This window comes from Apostichopus japonicus, chromosome 12 (assembly GCF_037975245.1).
Source record: "Apostichopus japonicus isolate 1M-3 chromosome 12, ASM3797524v1, whole genome shotgun sequence".
NCBI lineage: Eukaryota > Metazoa > Echinodermata > Holothuroidea > Aspidochirotida > Stichopodidae > Apostichopus > Apostichopus japonicus.
In genome coordinates, this window is record NC_092572.1 from 6582647 (window position 1) to 6607557 (window position 24911).

A 24911-nucleotide genomic window follows, 5' to 3' on the forward strand; every position below is an offset into this window, starting at 1 on the left:
AAGTTACCTTTACTATGATATTACATCCGGTGCAAAATTGTTAACATAAATGACTGTTGTTTTAGAATCGGCAACCTAGTGCCATTCGTCTACAATTGATACCAATGTGCGTATAGTTTCGCATTTTTTTTCCCTGCAGAGTGCACTGAAGTAATCAGTTGAAAGAACAAGATTTATCAATGTCCAATTGACGTTCCGCATACTAATGTGTATCACACAACAGTGGATCTTGTTAAAGTTTCGGCTGGCCTTGAGCTTTATCAAAATGTCAGTAGTAATATTTATAGTGTTTAAGAGCTTTCCAACATCCATAGTCCAAGCAATCGTTACTGCATACCGAGCTTCGAATTTGAGGGGTTTGCGTAAGCTAGTTCATAGCGAAATCACAATGCAAGCTCTTGTATCTCACGCCTGAACGTTGGCTTCCCGCTGCCTTAAAGAGTCCAATTAACGTTGGTTTTTTCTAGTGAGATAAATGTATAATATTTGTAACAAACCAAATTCAATGAGAATACACACTACTTCCTATACCCCCAGCCTATCCCCATCCGCCTTACATGTTGATTGCACATCTGACCACATTATACGTATCAAGAAAAGACAATATTGGATTAGCACTTACACCTTAATAAAGATTGCCTTGTTACTGGTAGCAGAATTACTATCACAACAATACTTAAACACGTTACAATTTTTATGTTTTATTTAAAGTCATGAAAAACAAAAACGTTTGATTTTTTTTTGATAAAGTTCAATTGAAGAGCGCCATCTGTTAACAAAGCAAATGGAAAAAAAAACGAACAAAAGGGTGTTTCAATGAGAGACGGTTATTCGCGAACGTAGCTTTGCCGATTTCCACGATTCATAAGACAGGCGATGAAAGAAAGACAAATCAAATAAGAAAGGAAGAAGGGGACGGTAGGTATCAAACTTAAGAAGAGAATAAGGAGATGCGACTACAACAAAATAATGGACTTATAAGGGAAAAAGGGTTAAAAAGTGAAACATTGGACGGGTACGCACCGAAAGGGTACTTAAGCCTTCGGATTTGTTGTGGGCCTCGTGCAACTCATTTTGCTATTCATTTCCGAATGATCGACAACAGTGATATATTCAAAGGTCATCCAAAGTACATGTTCTTTTCTAGGGTTGCTCATTCTGTATTGTTCGTATATTTACTCTGTTCTCGGCCCACCATGTCTATGTCACTTCGGTATAGAGAGAAGGTCGGCTTTACAAATAATGTATTCTATATATATATCTTCGTGCTAGGAAAATGCAATTTCGATGGAAAGTCAAAGTCTAAAGCATGGAAAGAACACGTAGCAAGCATGTTGTCGTATTTTGAGAATATGCGATTAGATTTCTAAGTTCAAATGTTTAACACTTGTTTAAATATATATACATATGACCCAAAGCGTTTTTTCCGGACCCTCTTTAAAACTCTATACATGTCTGCATACACGTCTTGTTTTGAATAGTCGCAGGTTTTTCTTGCCTTTCATTTAAAATTCAAATTTACTGTGATGTTTCCAGCATCAGTTTGACTGAAGAAAAATGTAACACATGCAATGTTCGTAAAACAAGGAAATAAATGAGATGCTTGTGTATATTCAGAAAAACGAAGTCTCCTATATTTATGGGCTGGTCAATTGTTAATGAAAATCGTGTACCTGAAAATCAGGAAGCGAAACTACTTTTTGTTTTAAGTTATATAAAAGAGAAAATTGTCCATAATGAGTTGTTGCCATGAATTGATTTATGACTCTGATTGAAGTATAATTGCTTTATGTTCCTGGTAATCACTTATGTAAACAAATAAAACACTGTAAGAACTTTTTTTTGTATCACGCGTCGAAGGTCGGTTGTCCTTTCACTAGCTGTATTTGATTATGTATTATGTAGATCACTAATTAAACTATTTTTTTATCGAATTCTAAAATCTTTACTGCTGATGTTGATTGATAAGTATTTTAAATCGTATCGTTGGATAAAGTATTGTGGTCGTTTGGAAGTTTCATCTTTTCCACCATTTGGGAAGAGTCGACGTTTTTTTTAGCATAACATATTTACTTAATTCATTGTGTTCAAATCATTGAGTGAACATACGGAAAATAAATTACCGTATTGCTTCGGAATTGATCTTTTCGCGATGTCTAGTTGTTTTCTGATGACTACTCTACCACGAAGCTATCGAAGGTAGCCTTTTTCGCAACCATATTTTGTACACCTGATTGATATTGTACACTTGATTGTAAACTGTACACTGGAGTGTACTCTGTGTACAGGATACACTGCACACTGTACACAAAGTACACTGCACGCATTCTTCACTGAAGCACTGTGCACTCAAGTGTACATATTGCACCCTTGATGAAGGTGTATTGACTTATCATCACCGCCATAAGGCTTATGTATATGTAAATGTTTAAACTAAGAAAACCTAATATGACGTTTAGGCGGTCCTTATATAGTTTGTCTCAGCAGGGAAAGATTGCAGGTACAACACATTCACACCGTACACGAACATCCATGTCTTAACAGTGTCGATGGTATTTTCCATCGTATATCTCCCCTCGACCTCTTTTCACAAACATGTATCATATTCATCCCTAATCAATTGGATTTAAAACTTCTGTCATTGTTATTTTGTATCTCCTCTCTCGCTCTCACTCCTTTCAGAGCCGCAAAGGCTCTCTACAAAGTTCTTCTCCAGCAGCCCGTTCATCATTTGGTACCGCCCATACCTAACCATAGCAACGGTTTTAATTGTGGATATTAATGTTTCTGAGTTGAGAGTCTATGGGACAATATATGATAAGGTCAAAAATTCATACATGTTCTTCGAATTTAGTAGGAAGCTGCTCTGGGCTATGAACATTTACCTTGAGGTCAAATATCAGGGAAAAAAATGGATTGTGAATACAAGAGCAAACATTGTTTATACTGTAGCATCCTCAAGTTAGTTATGATTAAAAATCATTATCATATTGACTACGAAGGCCAAACCTCAAGCGGCATAGGGAAATGATGTTCTGTGGATTTATTAATGATCCGAGTTCACTATTATGCATCCCATATGCTACTATGCAGCTCAATTGTTCATGATTTTTAAAACAACATCTTGTTTCAATTTTTTTTTCTGTCAATGATTGATTGATTTTGATTGATGTGTATCCAGGATAAGCTAGAGCATTTTCTTTTCGACTGGATAGCTCTTGAACAGATTACGCATTAATAATAAGTAAAACAAAAATGTTTCATTTCGGTCTGTATAAAACACTCTGCAACAAAAGCAGCTGTTAAGCCTCACACCCTTGTGGACTGGTAAAAATGCTGACATTTATTGATCGTCTCTCAGTTAATAAATTCGGTTTTACTTTTATTGAAGCTTATTAACTTAATGTAACTTGATATTAACAAGCTTCCTCGGACGATTACCTCTCAATTGTCAAATTATCGAGAGAAACCCCAATAGAACTTTTTAGCCGATATATCTTAACTTGTGACAAGAAAACAATGTTATATTAATTGCTGTTTTCAAATGGCGAGATCTTGATTGCTAGACTTTATGCTATAATTGACAGCAATACTATGAGTCAATTGTTAGCAGTCAGTATAAGCTGAAATGAAAGGTTGATAACAATGTTATGCCAAATTTTCTTTTTTTTAATAACGACACAGTTCTTCATGCGGAAATTATTATGTTTTGAATGACAGTAGTTATATCAGCAAATATCAGCAGTAAGTATAAGCTGAAATGAGCAGTTGATGCCCTTTTTAGCAAATTGAATATAAACCTTCTTTATTCCGATGCAGAATAATCACTTCCAAACTGAATGTCAGAGTGTAAGAACAATGTCATTTATTCAAAAGTGTGAGTAACATCTGAAGTTGTTTCCCAATGGCCCCGCTTGACTGTGATTTATAATATTCCGACAAACGTTCAAGTGACATTTTTTCTACAACTGACGCATGTACTTCTGGTACACCACTCATGTCTTAATTCATTTGGCGCATTCAAAATAATTTATTTAGGCATGATGGTTACTTTAAATCATCCGTACATTTTTATTTGAAATTTGCCAATCGAACACGAAGTGCTTTTTCGATAACGCCTTTGTGCTACAAAGCAATTGTATTGTGCGCGTGCGTAAAATGACTGTCTGGTAAAGGAATTGGATCAAATGTTTGAAGCAGTGTTATGCGATGGTCACTTAGTTTAAACAGTACGGCATAATCCATTGAGTTACAATCATCTACATTCAGAGGAGTGATACCTTACATAACGAGGCGTAAGAGCGGAACGAAACTACGCACACAAAAAAAGCACAGCTAACATGTTGATACTTAGAAAACTAATCATAATATGGATGATTCCGTATTTTATCATATCAGGACTACAACAGGCAATGTCAGGTAATATAAATTATTTATTTTTCTTTCTTTTTAAGGAAAATGTTAATGCAACAAACATGTCTGCGTAAAATATTTTCGGTCTGACTTGTATTTCAAGATCAATATTTCTTCTTTTTATAGACAAACAGAACACGGTCCAATGGCAGACAAAATTGGCTAAGGTTGGATTCTCTACGGAAATAACATGTTCGATTGATTTCCTTGACAGAAATTATTTTGTAATATGGTATAAAAACGGGCAGTATTTATTTGAACACGAGTCAAGAATGTCCCTCAATTTAAGTAGAGATGGTCGTATCTATACAAGAAATGAACAAGAAGACATTGCCTTATTAAGGATACAAAATGTTAGTGTGAGAGACGAGGGGGAATATTACTGTAAAGCTGTTCATACTTCCGTTGGTAAACCGATGTTCCAGTATTGGAAAATTAACGTACAAGGTTTGTAAGATTATCTATCATTTTCTTATATTTGAGGGATATTTTGGTGACAGATTGTATGTGAAAAGTATATTAAAGATAAAAAGTTTGCACCGTCAAAACACCATCTCAATATCTTGTCCCGAATTCAATATTGCTGATTGGGTCTCAGGTATCTTGACTGGCTTTGTGGTTTATGTAGAAATATTTTTTTCCTTTATAGATAACTTATTTAAATATTATGAAGGAATACAAGGACTATTTCAACTCAACAGCTCCCATGTAATCATTCGTTCTGCTGTCGCCAGATACTTCTTTCAAATTATAGCAAATTTGTAAACAATCATATCAATGTGATAAAACATGGTATGATATTGTGTTGACATAATATTTATAGCAACTTAAAAATGTACCGTAATCAACCTCAGCTAATAGAAAACTGTTTGCAGAATATTCCTTTATCGGCTACCCTTTTCTAAACTGACTGTTTGTGTTCTTAGATGGACCGATTATAGCCTCTTCCAGATATGTTATGGAGAATGAGACATTTTCAGCTCAATGCTGTGTGACATTCACTTATTCCACCGAGCCAGTGAAGTATTTATGGTCTATTGGCATTCCATTGGCTACGAAAATCAGAGCCAGTTTTGACGGAAATGTCATCTGCAGTAATGTGTCATTTACCGCAGTAAGAGGAGTTCACAACAAGTTACTTGTGTGCACAATACAACACGAATTGAATTCTTCTACTCACAAGAGAATTAATGTAATGGGTAAGTAGAACGACACTTTGGTGTAGCCGAAGTTAACATTAACTTTTACACATGGACCGGATACGACCCATTGGCATTCAAAAAAGGTTCCTATATCCTATATTCTACAGCCATCATTGTGCACTTAACTTAACGAAGACAAGAAGAAAAGTTCTTTTTCGTAATTTATTATTGAAATACTGTTATTTTACAGACACAAATTAGTTTTCCCACCTGTGACATTTGAAAACCAAGAACATGTTACAAACATAATTATCAGAATACACATGTAACGCTATGATGGTTTACGTTTAATTATTATTCACACTTAGTCTACCTTTAAAGCGATCAAATATTGGAATTTCCTAGTAGATTGAAGAAATATTAGTTGATAAACTGCCAATTCAGTAATAAAGTTGGTGGAATTTTGTCTGTTTACAAACCTTTGCTTTGTAATACAATTCATAAAGTGTCACCACAATAAGTTTCAAGCCAGAATACCTCACCTAAAACTAAATAATTGCGAATTTCTTTAGGTGAGGTAGTTCAACTTTCTTCCTTTTTGTTTATAATTTGAATGTGTTCAACACGGTGCTGACATTTGAAAGAATTTCAATTATATTTAACATTGAATATTACTGTTTTGTGTCTTTTTTCTCCTTAGTTCACGTTTTTTTTCCTAACGTCTTACTTAAACCATAACAACTAAAATGGTTCTGTAGTGTAATAACAGTCATCTAACTCCAAGCAAAACAAGTTTGCCTAATAAAGATGTGCATTTTATGATGACAATATTCGTTCATTAAACTTAGACCAAAAACAAGTTGTTGCCAAACCTAGAGATATTTTCATTAAATTGGAATTACAATAAAACATTCGCATACGCCAAAACCAAAATAAGCACCAATGCCCTTAACTTACATACGAACATGTATTACCGCCATCATAAGGTACTTTTTACGCGTATTGTTTGTAGAGTACCTGGCCGACGTAATAGAAGGTAATATCTTACTCATATTGAGCAAACAGTCAGGGGATCAGGAAAAAGTTCTTCAACAAGTTTGTCAAAATTATATGTGTTGCTTTGTGAAAACATGTCATTTAATTGATAGCTTCAAATAAGTATTATCGTAGCGGAAAGAGTTTCCTTGTGATATACGTTTCGTTCTCTCAGGGTTACATCCTCGGAGCAGAGGCAACAAGGGATGCAACGGGAACTAATTGCGTACTTTTAATTTATCGCTTTTTCCCGTGCTTTGCATAGGCAAGCAAAGCGGGCGGATGTGTATGTGAAACGACCCGATTAGTCACAGCTCACTGTAGCTATGTACAGGTAGTCTCAGATTGGTGGCAGCTGTTTGCAATTTTATGCGGACGGGTGTTTAAGGGGGGAGGGGGGCTATTTCTGGTGTATTTAATTGTTCATGTTGAATCAAAGTGTTCAACGATATTGTAATGTAATAATCTATCTTGAGTTATGGATTCAAGGTATTTGGAACGAGATTAATGTTCTATCAACGACATAAGCTAAGACAAAACAAGCCAAAAAATGAAAAAAAAAAGCAACGATACTGTATTTTTCCTAACAGTACCACCAACTATGAATTTTCAAATCAACGGTCATGAAACCAATGCGACTGTCTTCCTTGCAAACGGAACACACGTAAACTTTACGTGTTATGCTGAAGACTCAATGCCAAAAGCAAATGTTTCCTGGAAATGTGGCAGAAAAACTTGTGAAGGTTCTCCATTGTATGGTTTGCATAAAAGGTTGAACAGTGCGAGTTTAGAATTGTTCACCACAAGTTCAACAATCAACTACATGGCAATGCGGAACGAAGATGTCATTTGCACTGCTGGAATGTATGGAAAAAGAAACTGGACCAAAAGTGTCAAAATCTCTGTATTTGGTAACGAAATATTTTGTTTATATGTTACGGGTTTAATGTAGGTTTGGTACTTCATACTGATTTATTAAAACATTACAAAGAAGGCAACAAGATGCAAACAAATGCTTTTAATGAAGAAATGTTCTTTGCTAATTGAGTGATAAAGAATTACATTATACATGATATTCTTAACTGTCAGAACGTCTATAAGGCTACGTTACATAAATTTGGTTGTATAGCATATCATAGACGTTTAAGCGTTTGCGTATCAGTTATGTACAGGAGCTTGGTAAACTTTATAAGTAATACATTCTAAATGCCAATAGCGCACTGATGTGTAAGCATTCGTCAATCTCCTTTAACGTTCATTCAATCATACGAAACGTTTTTAAAATGGATAATTATAGATGACAAAACAAGTTTGCCTAATAAAGATGTGCATTATATGATGACAATATTCGTTCATTAAACTTAGACCAAAAACAAGTTGTTGCCAAACCTAGAGATATTTTCATTAAATTGGAATTACAATAAAACATTCGCATACGCCAAACCAAAATAAGCACCAATGCCCTTAACTTACATACGAACATGTATTACCGCCATCATAAGGTACTTTTTACGCGTATTGTTTGTAGAGTACCTGGCCGACGTAATAGAAGGTAATATCTTACTCATATTGAGCAAACAGTCAGGGGATCAGGAAAAAGTTCTTCAACAAGTTTGTCAAAATTATATGTGTTGCTTTGTGAAAACATGTCATTTAATTGATAGCTTCAAATAAGTATTATCGTAGCGGAAAGAGTTTCCTTGTGATATACGTTTCGTTCTCTCAGGGTTACATCCTCGGAGCAGAGGCAACAAGGGATGCAACGGGAACTAATTGCGTACTTTTAATTTATCGCTTTTTCCCGTGCTTTGCATAGGCAAGCAAAGCGGGCGGATGTGTATGTGAAACGACCCGATTAGTCACAGCTCACTGTAGCTATGTACAGGTAGTCTCAGATTGGTGGCAGCTGTTTGCAATTTTATGCGGACGGGTGTTTAAGGGGGGAGGGGGCTATTTCTGGTGTATTTAATTGTTCATGTTGAATCAAAGTGTTCAACGATATTGTAATGTAATAATCTATCTTGAGTTATGGATTCAAGGTATTTGGAACGAGATTAATGTTCTATCAACGACATAAGCTAAGACAAAACAAGCCAAAAAATGAAAAAAAAAAAGCAACGATACTGTATTTTTCCTAACAGTACCACCAACTATGAATTTTCAAATCAACGGTCATGAAACCAATGCGACTGTCTTCCTTGCAAACGGAACACACGTAAACTTTACGTGTTATGCTGAAGACTCAATGCCAAAAGCAAATGTTTCCTGGAAATGTGGCAGAAAAACTTGTGAAGGTTCTCCATTGTATGGTTTGCATAAAAGGTTGAACAGTGCGAGTTTAGAATTGTTCACCACAAGTTCAACAATCAACTACATGGCAATGCGGAACGAAGATGTCATTTGCACTGCTGGAATGTATGGAAAAAGAAACTGGACCAAAAGTGTCAAAATCTCTGTATTTGGTAACGAAATATTTTGTTTATATGTTACGGGTTTAATGTAGGTTTGGTACTTCATACTGATTTATTAAAACATTACAAAGAAGGCAACAAGATGCAAACAAATGCTTTTAATGAAGAAATGTTCTTTGCTAATTGAGTGATAAAGAATTACATTATACATGATATTCTTAACTGTCAGAACGTCTATAAGGCTACGTTACATAAATTTGGTTGTATAGCATATCATAGACGTTTAAGCGTTTGCGTATCAGTTATGTACAGGAGCTTGGTAAACTTTATAAGTAATACATTCTAAATGCCAATAGCGCACTGATGTGTAAGCATTCGTCAATCTCCTTTAACGTTCATTCAATCATACGAAACGTTTTTAAAATGGATAATTATAGATGACAAAACAAGTTTGCCTAACAAAGATGTGCATTATATGATGACAATATTCGTTCATTAAACTTAGACCAAAAACAAGTTGTTGCCAAACCTAGAGATATTTTCATTAAATTGGAATTACAATAAAACATTCGCATACGCCAAACCAAAATAAGCACCAATGCCCTTAACTTACATACGAACATGTATTACCGCCATCATAAGGTACTTTTACGCGTATTGTTTGTAGAGTACCTGGCCGACGTAAAAGAAGGTAATATCTTACTCATATTGAGCAAACAGTCAGGGGATCAGGAAAAAGTTCTTCAACAAGTTTGTCAAAATTATATGTGTTGCTATGTGAAAACATGTCATTTTATTGATAGCTTCAAATAAGTATTATCGTAGCGGAAAGAGTTTCCTTGTGATATACATTTCGTTCTCTCAGGGTTACATCCTCGGAGCAGAGGCAACAAGGGATGCAACGGGAACTAATTGCGTACTTTTAATTTATCGCTGTTTCCCGTGCTTGGCATAGGCAAGCAAGGCGGGCGGGCGGATGTGTATGTGAAACGACCCGATTAGTCACAGCTCACTGTAGCTATGTACAGGTAGTCTCAGATTGGTGGAAGCTGTTTGCAATTTTATGCGGACGGGTGTTTAAGGGGGGAGGGGGCTATTTCTGGTGTATTTAATTGTTCATGTTGAATCAAAGTGTTCAACGATATTGTAATGTAATAATCTATCTTGAGTTATGGATTCAAGGTATTTGGAACGAGATTAATGTTCTATCAACGACATAAGCTAAGACAAAACAAGCCAAAAAATGAAAAAAAAAAAGCAACGATACTGTATTTTTCCTAACAGTACCACCAACTATGAATTTTCAAATCAACGGTCATGAAACCAATGCGACTGTCTTCCTTGCAAACGGAACACACGTAAACTTTACGTGTTATGCTGAAGACTCAATGCCAAAAGCAAATGTTTCCTGGAAATGTGGCAGAAAAACTTGTGAAGGTTCTCCATTGTATGGTTTGCATAAAAGGTTGAACAGTGCGAGTTTAGAATTGTTCACCACAAGTTCAACAATCAACTACATGGCAATGCGGAACGAAGATGTCATTTGCACTGCTGGAATGTATGGAAAAAGAAACTGGACCAAAAGTGTCAAAATCTCTGTATTTGGTAACGAAATATTTTGTTTTATATGTTACGGGTTTAATGTAGGTTTGGTACTTCATACTGATTTAATAAAACATTACAAAGAAGGCAACAAGATGCAAACAAATGCTTTTAATGAAGAAATGTTCTTTGCTAATTGAGTGATAAAAGAATTACATTATATATGATATTCTTTACTGTCAGAACGTCTATAAGGCTACGTTACATAAATTCGGTTGTATAGCATATCATAGACGTTTAAGCGTTTGCTTATCAGTTATGTACAGGAGCTTGGTAAACTTTATAAGTAATACATTCTAAATGCCAATAGCGCACTGATGTGTGATGTTTTAGCATTCGTCAATCTCCTTTAACGTTCATTCAATCACACGAAACGTTTTTAAAATGGATAATTATAGATGATCAATTTTTTAATTGAAATAATTTGTTTCAAAACTGACGTCATTAAAGTTATTGACTATTGTAGCGGCCAAGTTAGATGTGCACACTCTAGTCACCTCCAGGTTTGACTACTGTAACAGCCTCTTGATTGAATCCGTATGAACAAATCACTAATCACCAGACCTCTAAATGTTCAACACACCTCAGCATGTATAATTGTCAAACACAAGAAGTATATGACTCTGTCACAAAAGAACTCAGTTCTCTTCATTGGCTTCCTGTACTTCAGCGTATCAAATTCAAAGTACTTATTCTTATGTACAAAGCTTACCATACGCTACGGAGAGCAAACGTTCCATAAATGTCGAAAAAGAAAGTGAAGTGTCCATATTTATATATATATATATATATATATATATATATATATATATATATATATATATATATATATATATATATATATATATATATATATATATATATATATATATATATATATATATATATATATATATATATATATATATATATATATATATATATATGGTCAATTCCATGATAAGGTCAACATCATACCAAAAAAATTAAAATCATTGTACATTAAAATTGTATAAGTTTCCAATAAATAGAATACTTGTAGTTATTAAAAATAATTTTTTCATCCCCGAAACATCATTTGTTTGATTATGGGGTCGGTTATAACAAATGGTTCCCGTTGTAACTAAATTATGAAAAATACAGTGAAATTTCATTTTGTGCAGATTTGTACATAGTAATCATAGATATCATCAGTTTTTTTGGACTAATTATATTTGCTTTAGCATAGTGCTCACTTAATAGCTTCAATTTTATTTTGATATCAAGGCATTAGACTAGTGGTGAATTGAAAACACCCTCGATTTACCGTCACGCGAGTCACAAAATTGACTGTTTTTGTTTTTTCTCCTTGCCTGCACAATATTTTTACTCCAAAATAATGAATATCAAGTCTTCACATAGATACCAAAAGGAATACTGAATTTTCTTTTTCAGAAGATATTCAAATCACCCGTTACTAATATCACGCGAGTCACGTCACGCGAGTCACGTCAAATAAAGATAGTGTTTCTACCTATTTACTGTGTGAAAATTACAGGGACGTTATATTTTGATGAATGAATTACTGATTAAATATATCATATATGCATTCCCCTTTAATTAGGCAACTTGAATAATATGGGCACACATAATGTAACTAATAATCATAATTTCATTTGAAATATCAGAATTTAAAATCATGAATATTTATTCGCAATATAATGCCTATTTTATCACCACATTTGGAAAGTAAGCACATGTCATTGATTTTTTAGTATTATACTAAAACATAATCTATATTTGTATCTGGCAATGCCATGTGCTATGACTTGACAACCTTAAGGTCTTAACTGCTCAATCATTCCCAAAATCCTATGATCAAATGTATCTTCTCAAATATTACACTTTTGGTTTACTCAAATATGACAAATGAGAATGGTAATTTGAATCACATTTTGATACATCTGTTTCCTCTATAACTTTCAAATGAGTGACTTCAACAGACTAAATATTGTTATAAATATTAATTGACAAAATATATTGCCTGAACAACTGTACTACCCGTACAGTATATTACCTACTGTCTGCAGTCATGAAGGTAACTCGGGGACATTAATATCATCTGGACATTCCCAAGGGAAGTACCTTTTGGACACTTTCTAGACCAATGAATGTTATATTTCACTATGCAAGATCTGTACCTTCAATTCACTACTGCATTTGGTCTAGAACTATCCGAAAAGTGAACTTGTCACGCGAGTCACCTTTTCTTGTCACGCGAGTCACAATACATCTTCATCGTTATTTTCATGCGTTACAACTTTTTTTTCAAAGTTGCATAGCAATTGAGGTAGAGGTATTTTTCAACTTCGGTATGATAATAAAAAGTGATTGGACAAATTTTAATAAGACATAAGAAATGGAACATTTGTGTGTGCATTCTGATTTTTGCTAATAGTAACTGTCACGCGAGTCACGTTTACTTTTTCGCCAATTTCACCCTAATACTTGAGGTATAAATATTTTTCTATACTGTTGTAAGCATTAAGGCGTACATTCACTGCAACATTAATGCTTTTCTCCAAGGTAATTTCTTTATTTGTTTAATGATATCAAATAGAGAGGAATTTTAGTAAAAATGTCACGCGAGTCACCATGGAATTGACCATATATATATATATATATGTCCAATTCGATATCAACATGTTACAATTCCATATGAACATGTCGAAACAAAATACCAATATGTCATTACGTCTACCAACATGTCAAATTCAACATCACCATGTCGAAAACTTGAAACAGCATACCACTACTTTATTGGTCATATAGACATTGCTTGCTAGATACAATATTGACGTAATGCTATAATTTTGCATATCGGCGCGCCATCGTTTTGTTAATGCCCAAAACTGTATATATATGTCGAGATTTATATGAGAATGTCCAAAACTTGTGTCAGTATAATGAGAGAAGGAAATAAAATATTTAAGCCACAGGGGTCACGTTGATGCCTTAGTGCAAGTTTTGGGTCCTTTGTCTATTTTAACATGATTAATTATGGGGGGGTGCAATTGGGCCTTTGAGGCTGCTGCATGGGCCCCGTTACAGTTAAAAACTGAAGTCGTTGGTATTTTTGGATAACGCAATGTCCAATAGAGCAAACACTTCTAAAAGAATTATCCTGCTTTTTGTTAACATAATCAAATCATGCTTGGGCAGGGGCCCGTTATGGCTAATGCATGGGGCCCTTCACTCTCACCTTTTAACTAAATTTCAAGATGGTCACGTGGAAAGAACTCGCCAACTACAGAAACCGCGTGGAGTGTTGGACACAGTGGTTCTTTGTATTAAACTCACTAATAGTTACAACACCTTGGGGCCCGGTTGACCATTCGCATTACGAAACAACTCAACTAATATTTCCTTGAAAATAAAATCGTTCTCGATCGAAATACCATTAAAAATATAAACACACACACTAATACGGTAATGGATGCACTGCACATCGCCTTACGTTACGCTGGATATGGTGTATTTCTTTTCAGCACCAAAAATAAAAAGTTTGATATGAGGAACATATGGCGTAAATTCAAACGCCTGACTGTTCATTACAAAGTTGAATCTAGCAGTTACGCTCGACACTTTTGTATTATTTTCGACACTCTTTTAATATTTTGGACATGCTCATATAGTCTTTCGACACTCTCATATTATTTTGGACATGCTCGTATTATTTTTGGACATACTCATATTGGTTTCGACATGTTTATATAAATTTGGACATGCTTATATTATTTTGAACATGCTTATATTTTTTGGATATTTTGCAACATATGGCGTGAATTCAAATCCCAAAATGTTCACTATAAAGATGAAGTTAGCAGTTACATTCGACATTTTCATATCATTTTTCGACATTCTCATAATATTTTGGCAATGCTCACATTATTTTTGGACATACTTATATTAGTTTCGACATGTTTATATAAATTTGCTAATTTGCTAAATTTATATAAAAATGCTTATATTTTTTGGACATGCTTATATTTTCTTGGACATGCTTAGATTATTTTGGACATGCTTATATAGTTTTTTACATTGTTGATACATATGGTATTCCGTACAGTCGCCACCTTTTTTCGGGCTAACTCCTGTTACAACCTTCACGCAGACAGCTTAGAACCTCTTATAGATACTCTCATAAATGTCATTGAACCCAAAACTCACAGTGTGCAGTTTACTGATCGTTCTTTTATCTTGTTTCGGTCGCAAAGAGTTGAAGTGTCTTCCAAACCGTATTGAAAAGACTCAGACTATCGATAGTTTCAGAAACTGCTGAAACATAACTTGCTAGAAAAAGCATGCAATAGTTAATGCCATGTAGCTATCTCATAGCATTTTTAAACAACTCTTTATTGGCGCTACATAAATGTCTCTGATTGATAGATGATGAAAAGCAACAAAAGAAGGCCTGATTAACTAATACTTTGTCTCTTTCAAACACTTTTCAATACTGATACCTAATATTTGTTGCTTACCAAGTTTCCTTCGAACTTTTTATGTTGGTTTTAATATTTACATCACTTTATGAAGTAGAAGTATTGATGTATCATAAGTATGAATAATTATAGACTCTTGAATGATATTCCTTCTTTTATGGTTTTCGACAATATAATTTTAATGTTGAGTAACTTTGGATTGAATTTCGTATTACAAGTGTAGATAATAACAAATTCTGCTTACTCTAAAGGATCCAGAAACAATAAGTTAGTGCATCTTGTTATAATTCTGGCTGGTGGCGCTGTCTTAACAGGATGTCTGTTAATCATTCGGAACAAACTTTGTTGTAAGTATATGTAGTTTCAAGCAAACGTTTAATAAAATTGTCTTACATTCAGCGTAATTTTACACAATTTGTTTAAATTTAAATTCTTTCGTTTTTACTTTTAAGAACGTTGAATAGACTAAGATTTGCTTTACTAAGAAACCACAACCAATTAAATAAAACGAAAAACGAATTGTTTACTATGGCACTGTACTAGTGATGGATACGGTTACGGTAATGTTTAATTCATAGTCTGCCAAAACATCGGGAATGGAAACATAAACGAAGACCTTTGATTTAAAAGTAAAATACGCTCTAAATTGAAATACCTTTAAAATATAACAACATTTTGCATGACGTGTAATGTAGATATGGTGTTCATTTTACTGTATTATTGAAAAATAAAGAATAGGAATAGACCAATCATTTCAATTTAAAGTTTTTAAGAGTCATTTGCAACATCAAAAAGTTGATATAAAGTTTTCTGATTGTTCATTTCAGCGCATAGGACAACTTTACCACACGTGTAAGTTTACCGTGACTCCCGTCTGTGTCAGTATTCGTTCGTTTCTTGTCAATCCTTAGTTTTATTAATTTATTTCACGATTGTATACTAGACATGTCAAAAAATAATATTTCCTTTAATGTTATCTTAATTTAATCAATTAAGTGGAATAATATCCAATAATTGCCTATTTTAATGTTAGCGTAACACGTTACGGCTATACCTATTGCAACATATATTTGGTGCTTATATCATTTAAAATTTTATTTCAGCTGTATTGTATGCATATATTTTTTATCATAGTTTACAAATTTGTCAGTCAACGACCTTCAACAATGTTTTGTAATATCTTTTGTTGTTCAGAAACAGTGAGACCTCCCTAGACAACGGCTATGCACACGTTGCAATGAGTTCAAGAGAATTGTCTACAATTCAATCGAACCGTGCAGAGCCTTTTAATATTGGTAATCACTTCCATAGTTTTCCATTTTGTGACATTAAACACTTAGATGAGTAATGTTTAAATGCAAAGATACACTTTATGCCCTGTGTCCAATTTAAGTACTGTCTCATAAAGTTCAAATAACTATGGCGTCTTCCATGCGTTATCTACAGGGACTGTTTATACCGTCAATGGAAAGACCCAGAATAGTTTACAAATTAAAGAGGAATCACAAATAGTCATGAACTCCGGTGACAAAGCCATATTTTGATTCAAATATTCATCACTTGACATCGTATTATCTTTAAACATGCAAAACAATTAATGGTTAAACCTTATTGAATGATATGTTGTTTGTCCTGTTGAATAAAATGGTAATTTTCTCTTAATTGAATGAATGTTGTGACATACAAAGAAGTTGGTAATAAACTATGTAGGTCTTAGTATTCAACAGTAAGAAATGCAAACCCATATGTATTACAATAAATGGCAACATTTATTTGTACCACAGGACAAAGTAAACACGTGAAAGGAAATCGAAATCGTAAGAACGAACGAAAATGTTTGAGTGCCGACGATGTTAAGTTAAGTTTCCAGCTTTCTGGGGAAGGCACAATAACGTACTGGGAAGCAACCGTTTTGTCTGGGGACAGCTCATCGAGCTTTACCAAAGTCATCGCTAAATCTGTTTCAGGTAGCTTTCATTCTGTGACTTTTCACTACAAGGCTACACGTCAGCAGCAGCAAATGCAATTTATAGTATGATTTATGAGTTTTATGAGGTTTTACACATCAAATCCATATTGACGAGAATATCCATTTTGAAGGTTAAAGTAACGTCAATGAGATAAGAGATCAATTCTACATCTAATAAATCAATAACCTGATTACGTATCCTAAGTCAAAGTATATGCTTATGGTACTATTGTCTAGATATGAAAAAAAATGTATGTCTTTAAGTCAGAGTAGAACGTATAAACTACTCCTCTCTGCACCTAAATGCACCCTAATGTAACACTTTCAAAAGAGAGGCTCAACGTAGCGTATTCGATACAATTGCGTAGTTAAAGCCTTCAATGTCTGATACATTTAAATATCTTTAAAGACAGGTAGGTTACTTTCTATTTTTGTACAGAAAATGCGTGTATGAAAGAAATACTTAACTTTCGAGCTTTGGCAAGCACTGTTATCAGGTTGCAAACACACGAAAACATCGTTGAAGTTCTGGGGGTTTCTCTTGAAGACGGTAAGTATTCCTGGCCTGTTTGAATTAATCGATATATCATTTTGAGTTGACCTTGATACGGTACACACACCTGTACATAAATGAGGCCTGGAACTTAGTTTACAATTTGATTTTGATAATTTTCTTGTTGTGAGATATGGCCTCATATTTCTCATTCGGCACAAATAATTATGTGTCATAGCACAATAAAAATCATCACCTACATTGAACTCTTTTCCAGTGCCATATTTTATTTACCAAGAGTATATCGAAACGGGAACATTAAAGGACTTTTTGATGTCCGGTGGTTCACATAAGGGGGCTCCACCGAACTACAAGAAAAACGTACAGCTAACCACATTTGCAGCTGATGTTTGCGAAGGAATGTACTTTCTTGCCAAGCAAAATGTAAGAGTACAGTATTGCATTATGTTTTTATGTTTCCTTGTTCCTCTTGATTTGTTTAATGAACAGATGTCACAACATATTTTTTTTTAAAGAATTTACTCCTATAGATCCAGACAGGTTAGAAATATTTTACTTTTATATTTGTACATATGCTAAAGGATGCAGCTGAGCTGGTTTGACCCGCTAGTATTAACTAAGTTACTTGTAACTTCAAACTAGACGTAGTCTTTTCAAAAAGTGTCCATGGTCGTGTGAAGCAAGGTTAGGGGTGCCTTTCAAACATCATAAGTGTTTCAAACTACTATGTTCAAAGTGTTTGTTATCTAGTATTTTCGAGAAGTAACGTAGGACCGATGTGATATGCAAGTGAAATTCAACTCTCATGTTACATTTGATAGTTGTTATAGGACAGAAAGTATGCTCTGCTATTACTAGTTTCTCATCTTTTCAAATGATATTTATTCCTCTCTACTTACGCACTGAAAGTATCGACACCCAGGTTTATCAGCTAGGAAAGCACTACTCAGTTCTACCGGAAGATGTAAACTGTATGATTTCTGGCCTGCAGACTTAGCCACAGATGTTATAAACCATGTTCTAACAAAGGTACTTCACATTGCTAACCAGTAACATGTCTCGTTGGAGGTAAACTTTTCATGTGTATTACGAGATGCAACATCATATAAAGAAAGTACATTAAGTGAAAATGAACTTACGAACTTTTTTTTAATTTACTTTCGTATGCCCATTAACAATTTTATAAGTTTGTAGGCAAGTATTCTAACTCTGATTAAAATATGGGTTTTACCAGATGCAATATCATATAAAGAAAGTAAATTTAGTTAAAATGAACTTACTACCATTTTAAATTCCGTATGTCCATTAACAACTTTATAAGTTTGTAGGCAATGGCACCACCTCTGATAAAAAAATATGAGTTAGCTTAGTAATTACGCTAACTAGGAAAATGCAAATCTCATTTACCTATGAGAAAGCAGTCATATGTAGGGCCTTATGCATAACACGTGATATATGTGACACAATATGTATTTGCTATGTTCACAAACAACTTATTTTTTCTTGTGCTCAGAAAATTCCACCAATAGCATGGCTTGCTCCTGAGACAGTCTTTATTGGTAATTATTTGGAGAAGTCAGACGTTTGGAGTTTTGGCGTTGTCTTGTGGGAAATCTTCTCTTTAGGTGTGCGAAAAAGTTAATTTGCTTAAGTATGTTAAAGTTTATCACAAAATGAAACTTAAGAGAAACTCATCTATATATATTATATTTTATACAACACCTAACTGTTTTCTGGTCATTTGATTGGTCAATTGCTCGTTGATTGCATGTAAAATCCGCATTATTCTACCCTATGAAATAGAACCATGGGTTATACTTTTTTGGTAGCACTTTTTTCAATGGTCAGAGAGCAGAGAAACCTGTCTGTTCAAAACAATATGTTGCATGACTGCATTTTACCCATCCTTATATAAAATGTTTATAAAACAAATAATGAATGGTTTTCATCCGTGCAATAGTGCAAATGATTCATTCGTTGAAAGATTGAACAAATAATATATTTCAACTCATGAAATATTTGCCATATTGCACTCATAACCATTCATTATTTGTATAATTTGATATTATAGTTTGTGGAATATGAAACATTAAAACACCACGTTAACTGACATTGTATGAGATTTTGTGGTGGAAATTGCAATGTTATTTTGTATTGATAGTATATTGAATAAAAGAGGAATTTAACCTTTATTTAAACTGCTGAATTGTTAAAATATGTGCGGTATTAAGCCACATGCATAGTATATCAGATACGATATAGATATGCAATTTCAATCGACAGTTGAACGAAAAGTAAAATGTATTTAATATTTCTAGGGAAAACACCATTTGGAGGTCTAACCTGTACTGAGATCGAAAACAAATTGAGACGTAATGAAACTTTGGAACAACCAATGGCGTGTGCAGGAGGAATGCAAGTATAATTTCTTGTCATGCGATAAAAGAGAATATAAGAAATGTCTTGAAGGGAGGTGACTCCCCTCTACAATGAAACTATTATGTGACAATTAACTTGAAACTATACAAAAAAGCCTACAAACCATGTAAAGCGCTAACATAAATATGCTTTTATAAATGATAAATAAGTCTGGTTAGAGAAGTACATTTATCAGTAAAACCTATATGACAAAGAAGATCACGTATGATCTTGTTTGTTTAAGAGTAAATATAAAGTATTTTAGTGGACATTTTTCTCTTTCTTTAGATTTGGTGCTATGTTATCGATGTGGAATCCAGCAATAGACAAGCGACCATCATTCGAGAGTCTACAGATGACTCTTCAAGGATATTTGAATAATATGAGACAAGTAAGATTGATATTAATGTTATCATTACACATACAAGTTGAATTCCTTTAATTAAACTTGAGAATAGAATCACTGCATGATTCGTAAAATGTTGACGAAATTGGGCAGTTCCCATCAATATCGTTTACTTAAGTAAACACAAATTCAAGCATTTTGGCTAACACATGCATGAGAGAATTTTTGGTAATTTTAGTAAATTGAACGAAATTTAAATTTAGGAGTACTACTATCATTACTTTGAAGTTGATATTATAACAGTACTGATAAATTCGTTTACATAAAAACGGATCGATTAACTTAATAGTTGTTACGTTATATCTACACAAACTGTTCATTGGAAAGAAAAGCTAAACTCAAGGTTTCATAACCTTTTGCTAAGATCATGACATTTTATAAATGCATGCCACCTTCTAAATATTGTAAAAATGGATGGAAAAAATAACGATCAAGCAAATGGTGGCTGTTGTTCATACTATGAACTTCAATATATCTCTGTCTCTCTTTCTCTCTATGGTCAACGTGGCCATGAGTACAAATTTAGCCATTTTAGTTTAAATGTTTAGGTGTTTCATACTATTATTACAACCTGTAGGTAAAAGTCTCAACAATTACCCGAGATGTTCTCTTTCTTGGTTTTCATATTTGTTCTAGTCATGTAACTACGATGCTGCTGATGAAGGACCAAGCTATTTCACTTTAAACAAATATCAGATAGATGATGATTACACTGAGCACATGCCGTGACGTTATTCTGGGATTTTGTCACGAAAGAAGAGAGCTTTGTATTTTATAAATAATTGATAAACAGTAATAATGTTAAGTGTACTTTTAGGTCCTTCTTTCAATCTTATCACTGAAGTTAAGTCCATCTTACTTTATACCTATCAAGCAAAATAAAAACATGCCTTTTCCCGTATACCTAACTATACATTGGAAAATTTTTAGCCCTGCGCCCTAGCTCCCTGAGCACCGCCAATTTACTCCTCCTTTCAGATCTTCCCTAAGAAAAATGCGGTTCTCATCCGTCCCGCACCAGGGTAGGGAAGAGTGGGCAGGTCATTAAAAAAAACATGTGGGTTTCGCCAATATTCAGAGAACCTCGTCAAGTGGTACGAAGGTGTAGTGAGTGTGGTATTATGTGCAACACCGAATATCTACGAATTATCGCAAAGTGTAGCAGATATAATAATAAGACCAAGACCCGTCGACTCACTCTTGCATATACCAAAGGAACCCATGCAATGAGGACCTATGAAGATACCTGGCCTCTAAGATTGAGTGCTCGTGTGCTTTGTCCCCTTGCATCGTGGGGTTGAATCAGATGTACCAAACATCTTGATACAGTATCCTTAGAAGCTGGTGAGGGAGGTGCTGCTGGGAGTATGAGTATGTAATGTTTAGTCCTCTCGATGTACCATAGAAGTGCTGTAATTGTGCACCATATACCGTCCTCCCTAAAGTATTTTGGAATAGAAAACGTGCCCACACACGAAGTCCAACGACTGGTTCTTTGGCAAGAATGTAGTTTCCGGAAGAAGACGAACCCTGGGCATCAAAGCGCATGTGACCCCCCGCAACGAAGATCGCATGGGACTTCTTTTTTCTGGCTGATGCTGCTGTTACTAAGAACACGGTCTTGTTCGTAATGTGACGTAAAGTTAACCTCACGCTGGAATGCTTCAAGAGATTAAAATAATCATAAAATAAAATAAGAATAATCTCATTAAGCTAGACATGAACCATTGAGGAAATCAAAACTATTTTATTGTATAGAGAACTAATCTAGTAAGACTTCTTTACATTATGACATATTTAAGATATGCATATATAAGACTGTATTGTACCTATTGTACCTGCATTCAAGCTACATGGGACATCCTTTTCTTAAGGAAATTTTGTTGACAAACTATTGATAGGAAATGTATTTTCGGTTTATATCTATAAAAAGGGATTTTTGCTGTAGGAACAAGACTTGTATAAAAGTGCACAGTCCTTACATTGATGTTAATCGTGAGTTGTTTTACTATGATCATCAGAAGCAATTATGTTATAATATACTCATATTATCATGAAATATATTATCTAACGTTAGACAGTTTATGTTTATTTCTTATCATTATCTTATCATATTTATTTCTTATCATTTAAAGACATTACCAGAAGTTTTACATGCTGAAAACATGAAGGGATCAATATGACCAATATTATTTGTAGAACTAACATTCTATTTTACTCTGTTCATGCTTACCATGACAATTACCTTAAAAAATCTTTAGTAACGCAAAATCTGCTTAATATGGTATGCACGTGGTTGTCAAAAAGGTGAAATTTAATTAGCATTGTCAATATTATTTTCCTCAATGATTCTGCATTACATAGGTACATGTACATATGTTGTCTAATTTAATACATGAAACAGCATTAACGATCCTCAAGTCAGTCCGTACTTTTGAATCACAAAGTAATAAGCGACGTAAGAGATTTATTTCCAAGTAAGACAGATTAATACACGTTTCGAATATTTACAGGACCTAGTTGCCACAAAATACCGATATTAATTTATTTCTCAATATTTTTTAACGGTTAAAACTCGTACCCGCTAGATACCTTCTTCATTTCTTACTGTACAGTGCAGCTTTTGACCAAAAAAAAACCTCACAATAAATTTGGTTTAAAACATTAACTTAATAAAAAGGTGTATTTTTTCATTTGTGAAAAATCTACTTTGTAACGATATCCCTAACTCCCAGGTCCTATTTTATTTTCAGAAAATTAATATTTTTTTTCTGCATTTAAAGTTCGATTAACACGGTGCTCCAAAGTGACTCATATTTTTGTAAATGGGTCTTTCCTAGAACCAGTGCTTTGTAGGGGTGTGTAATGGGATGAATAATACACGATACCCCTGGTACCAGCATAACCTACTAAGTAAGCAGTAGAGCTGGGAGAAGTAGAACTCCTATGCAGGAAACCAGATGCTTGCAGGGACGTTAAAGTACCAAATCAGACTGAGAAAATAACCACTTGGTGTCAAGTCCCTCTATGATACAAATGTCCGGCATGTGCAGATACTCCTTCTAAAGTAAAACATAAAGACCTTACACAGAATGCAACTACATATGCTTTTTGACATATTTGCCATTAATTTATATATTTATATTTGCATTTATGAGGGAAGATCTTTCCATGAAAGAAAGTAGAACCAACAGGAACTACATGCATTATTTATATAGAAATCTCATCAGCTGGAAGCTTTGTAACATTGGTATATGGAATCGAATTTAAATGCCATGTCGTTGAATAAGAAAGATACTTGAAAACGATTCCACGTCATTACATATGATTTGAAGAAATGATATGGTAAATGACAATAGATGCAATCCAAAACAAAAACAGAGGTTATCATAATTGTGTCGGGTAAAAAATTGCCCAACATTTGATTCTTGAGGCCCTTCAACTCATGCATATTTGCCACACAACAGAAAAATGGCATTGACTACATTCAATGGTTAAGCATCATGTCCATACGAAGTATGAAGTTTTTATCCAATATAGTTTATGAGGTATTGGACGCTTTTATAGCTTTAAGGGTAAGTCCCGCCGACCATAAACAATGAATTTAATCCAAAGAAGAAAATATATAGGGACCACTACTTGGTGTATCATTGTGTAAACTATCAACTAAACTTAGTTTACTGTTTATTTAACCTTCACAGTTGTCGAAGAAGAACTCATTTTCCTAGTTAGATGTACAATACTCGATGTCCAAATGAATATTGTATATACACTATTGCTTGTATTTTTGCTAACAGGATTGATACTCCATGATTTTTACATTGACATACCCGATGCCAACAATATATTCCAGAGTGATGCCATTATCTTTTGAGGAGCTATAAATGTTGTTTTCATCCTAGTGCTGTTTCAGTTGATGATTTTGCATGACCTTGGTGATATCTGGAGGACGGAATCATTTCGTTTAAAATTATACCTGGAGATTTAATGTTACACCAGGTAGTCACTGCAGACTGGATTATTTTCTCATCTCAAGACATGTTAGTTTGGCAGGTACAGATAATCTCCTTCCCACGGGTTTGCACTCATACCATTCACTGATTTGTCTATCAATGTCCACCCAAGCAGTTAGCAGGGGTCCATGTTACTGTAAAATTTAACAATTCTCTGTTGAATGACTCGGATATTATTTCTCTAGTTAATGAGCTTATCCGTAATGAACGAGAGAAGAACAATTCGCATGACACTGTCGGTGGGAAATATTGATGAATTGATGATTGGGAATTATTGATATTCGTTGACCTAGTATGAGATTTCTCAAAAAGAAAGAGATAGAGAGAGGCGATCTAAAAAGCATGAACGCATTCAGAAAACAGCAACAGCAACTATATAGCGAAGGGTCCGCAAGCGCAAGCTCAGAACGAACTTCTGTTATATTATGATTAGAAGCCAAGAAGCACCATCATTACATCCCGTGCAAGGCGGGTGGGAGGAAGGAGAAATTAATTTCAAATCCTTTTTTTTACATCTGGAAAAAAATA

General features: G+C 34.2%; 1 protein-coding gene across 3 annotated transcripts; it reads left to right on the plus strand.

Annotated features, from left to right (window-relative positions):
• Positions 1–1901: 1901 nt before the first annotated feature.
• On the plus strand, positions 1902–23158 carry LOC139976860 (uncharacterized). 3 transcript variants are annotated; one of them, XM_071985703.1, is made up of 17 exons: positions 1902–2199; positions 4540–4860; positions 5340–5612; positions 7181–7501; positions 8732–9052; positions 10286–10606; positions 15315–15410; positions 15891–15915; positions 16258–16358; positions 16848–17030; positions 17472–17582; positions 17803–17969; positions 18456–18575; positions 19060–19171; positions 19865–19961; positions 20253–20355; positions 21007–23158. In XM_071985703.1, exons 2-17 carry the CDS (start codon positions 4686–4688, stop codon positions 21097–21099), a joined length of 2619 nt encoding a protein of 872 aa, XP_071841804.1. In that variant the 5' UTR covers positions 1902–2199; positions 4540–4685; the 3' UTR covers positions 21100–23158. The 3 variants fall into 3 exon arrangements, with proteins under 3 accessions (XP_071841804.1, XP_071841802.1, XP_071841801.1); XM_071985701.1 differs by lacking the exon at positions 1902–2199 and adding an exon at positions 3699–3744; XM_071985700.1 differs by lacking the exon at positions 1902–2199 and adding an exon at positions 4048–4419 and having other exon boundaries at positions 21007–23157.
• Positions 23159–24911: the final 1753 nt, after the last annotated feature.

Coding starts and splice junctions, on each gene's coding strand:
- LOC139976860 (XM_071985700.1), top strand. CDS start 4,341: ATGTTGATACTTAGAAAACTAATCATAATATGGATGATTCCGTATTTT. Junction 5,613..7,180: donor CAAGAGAATTAATGTAATGG/GTAAGTAGAACG, acceptor TTTTCCTAACAG/TACCACCAACTATGAATTTT. Junction 18,576..19,059: donor TAAACCATGTTCTAACAAAG/GTACTTCACATT, acceptor TCTTGTGCTCAG/AAAATTCCACCAATAGCATG.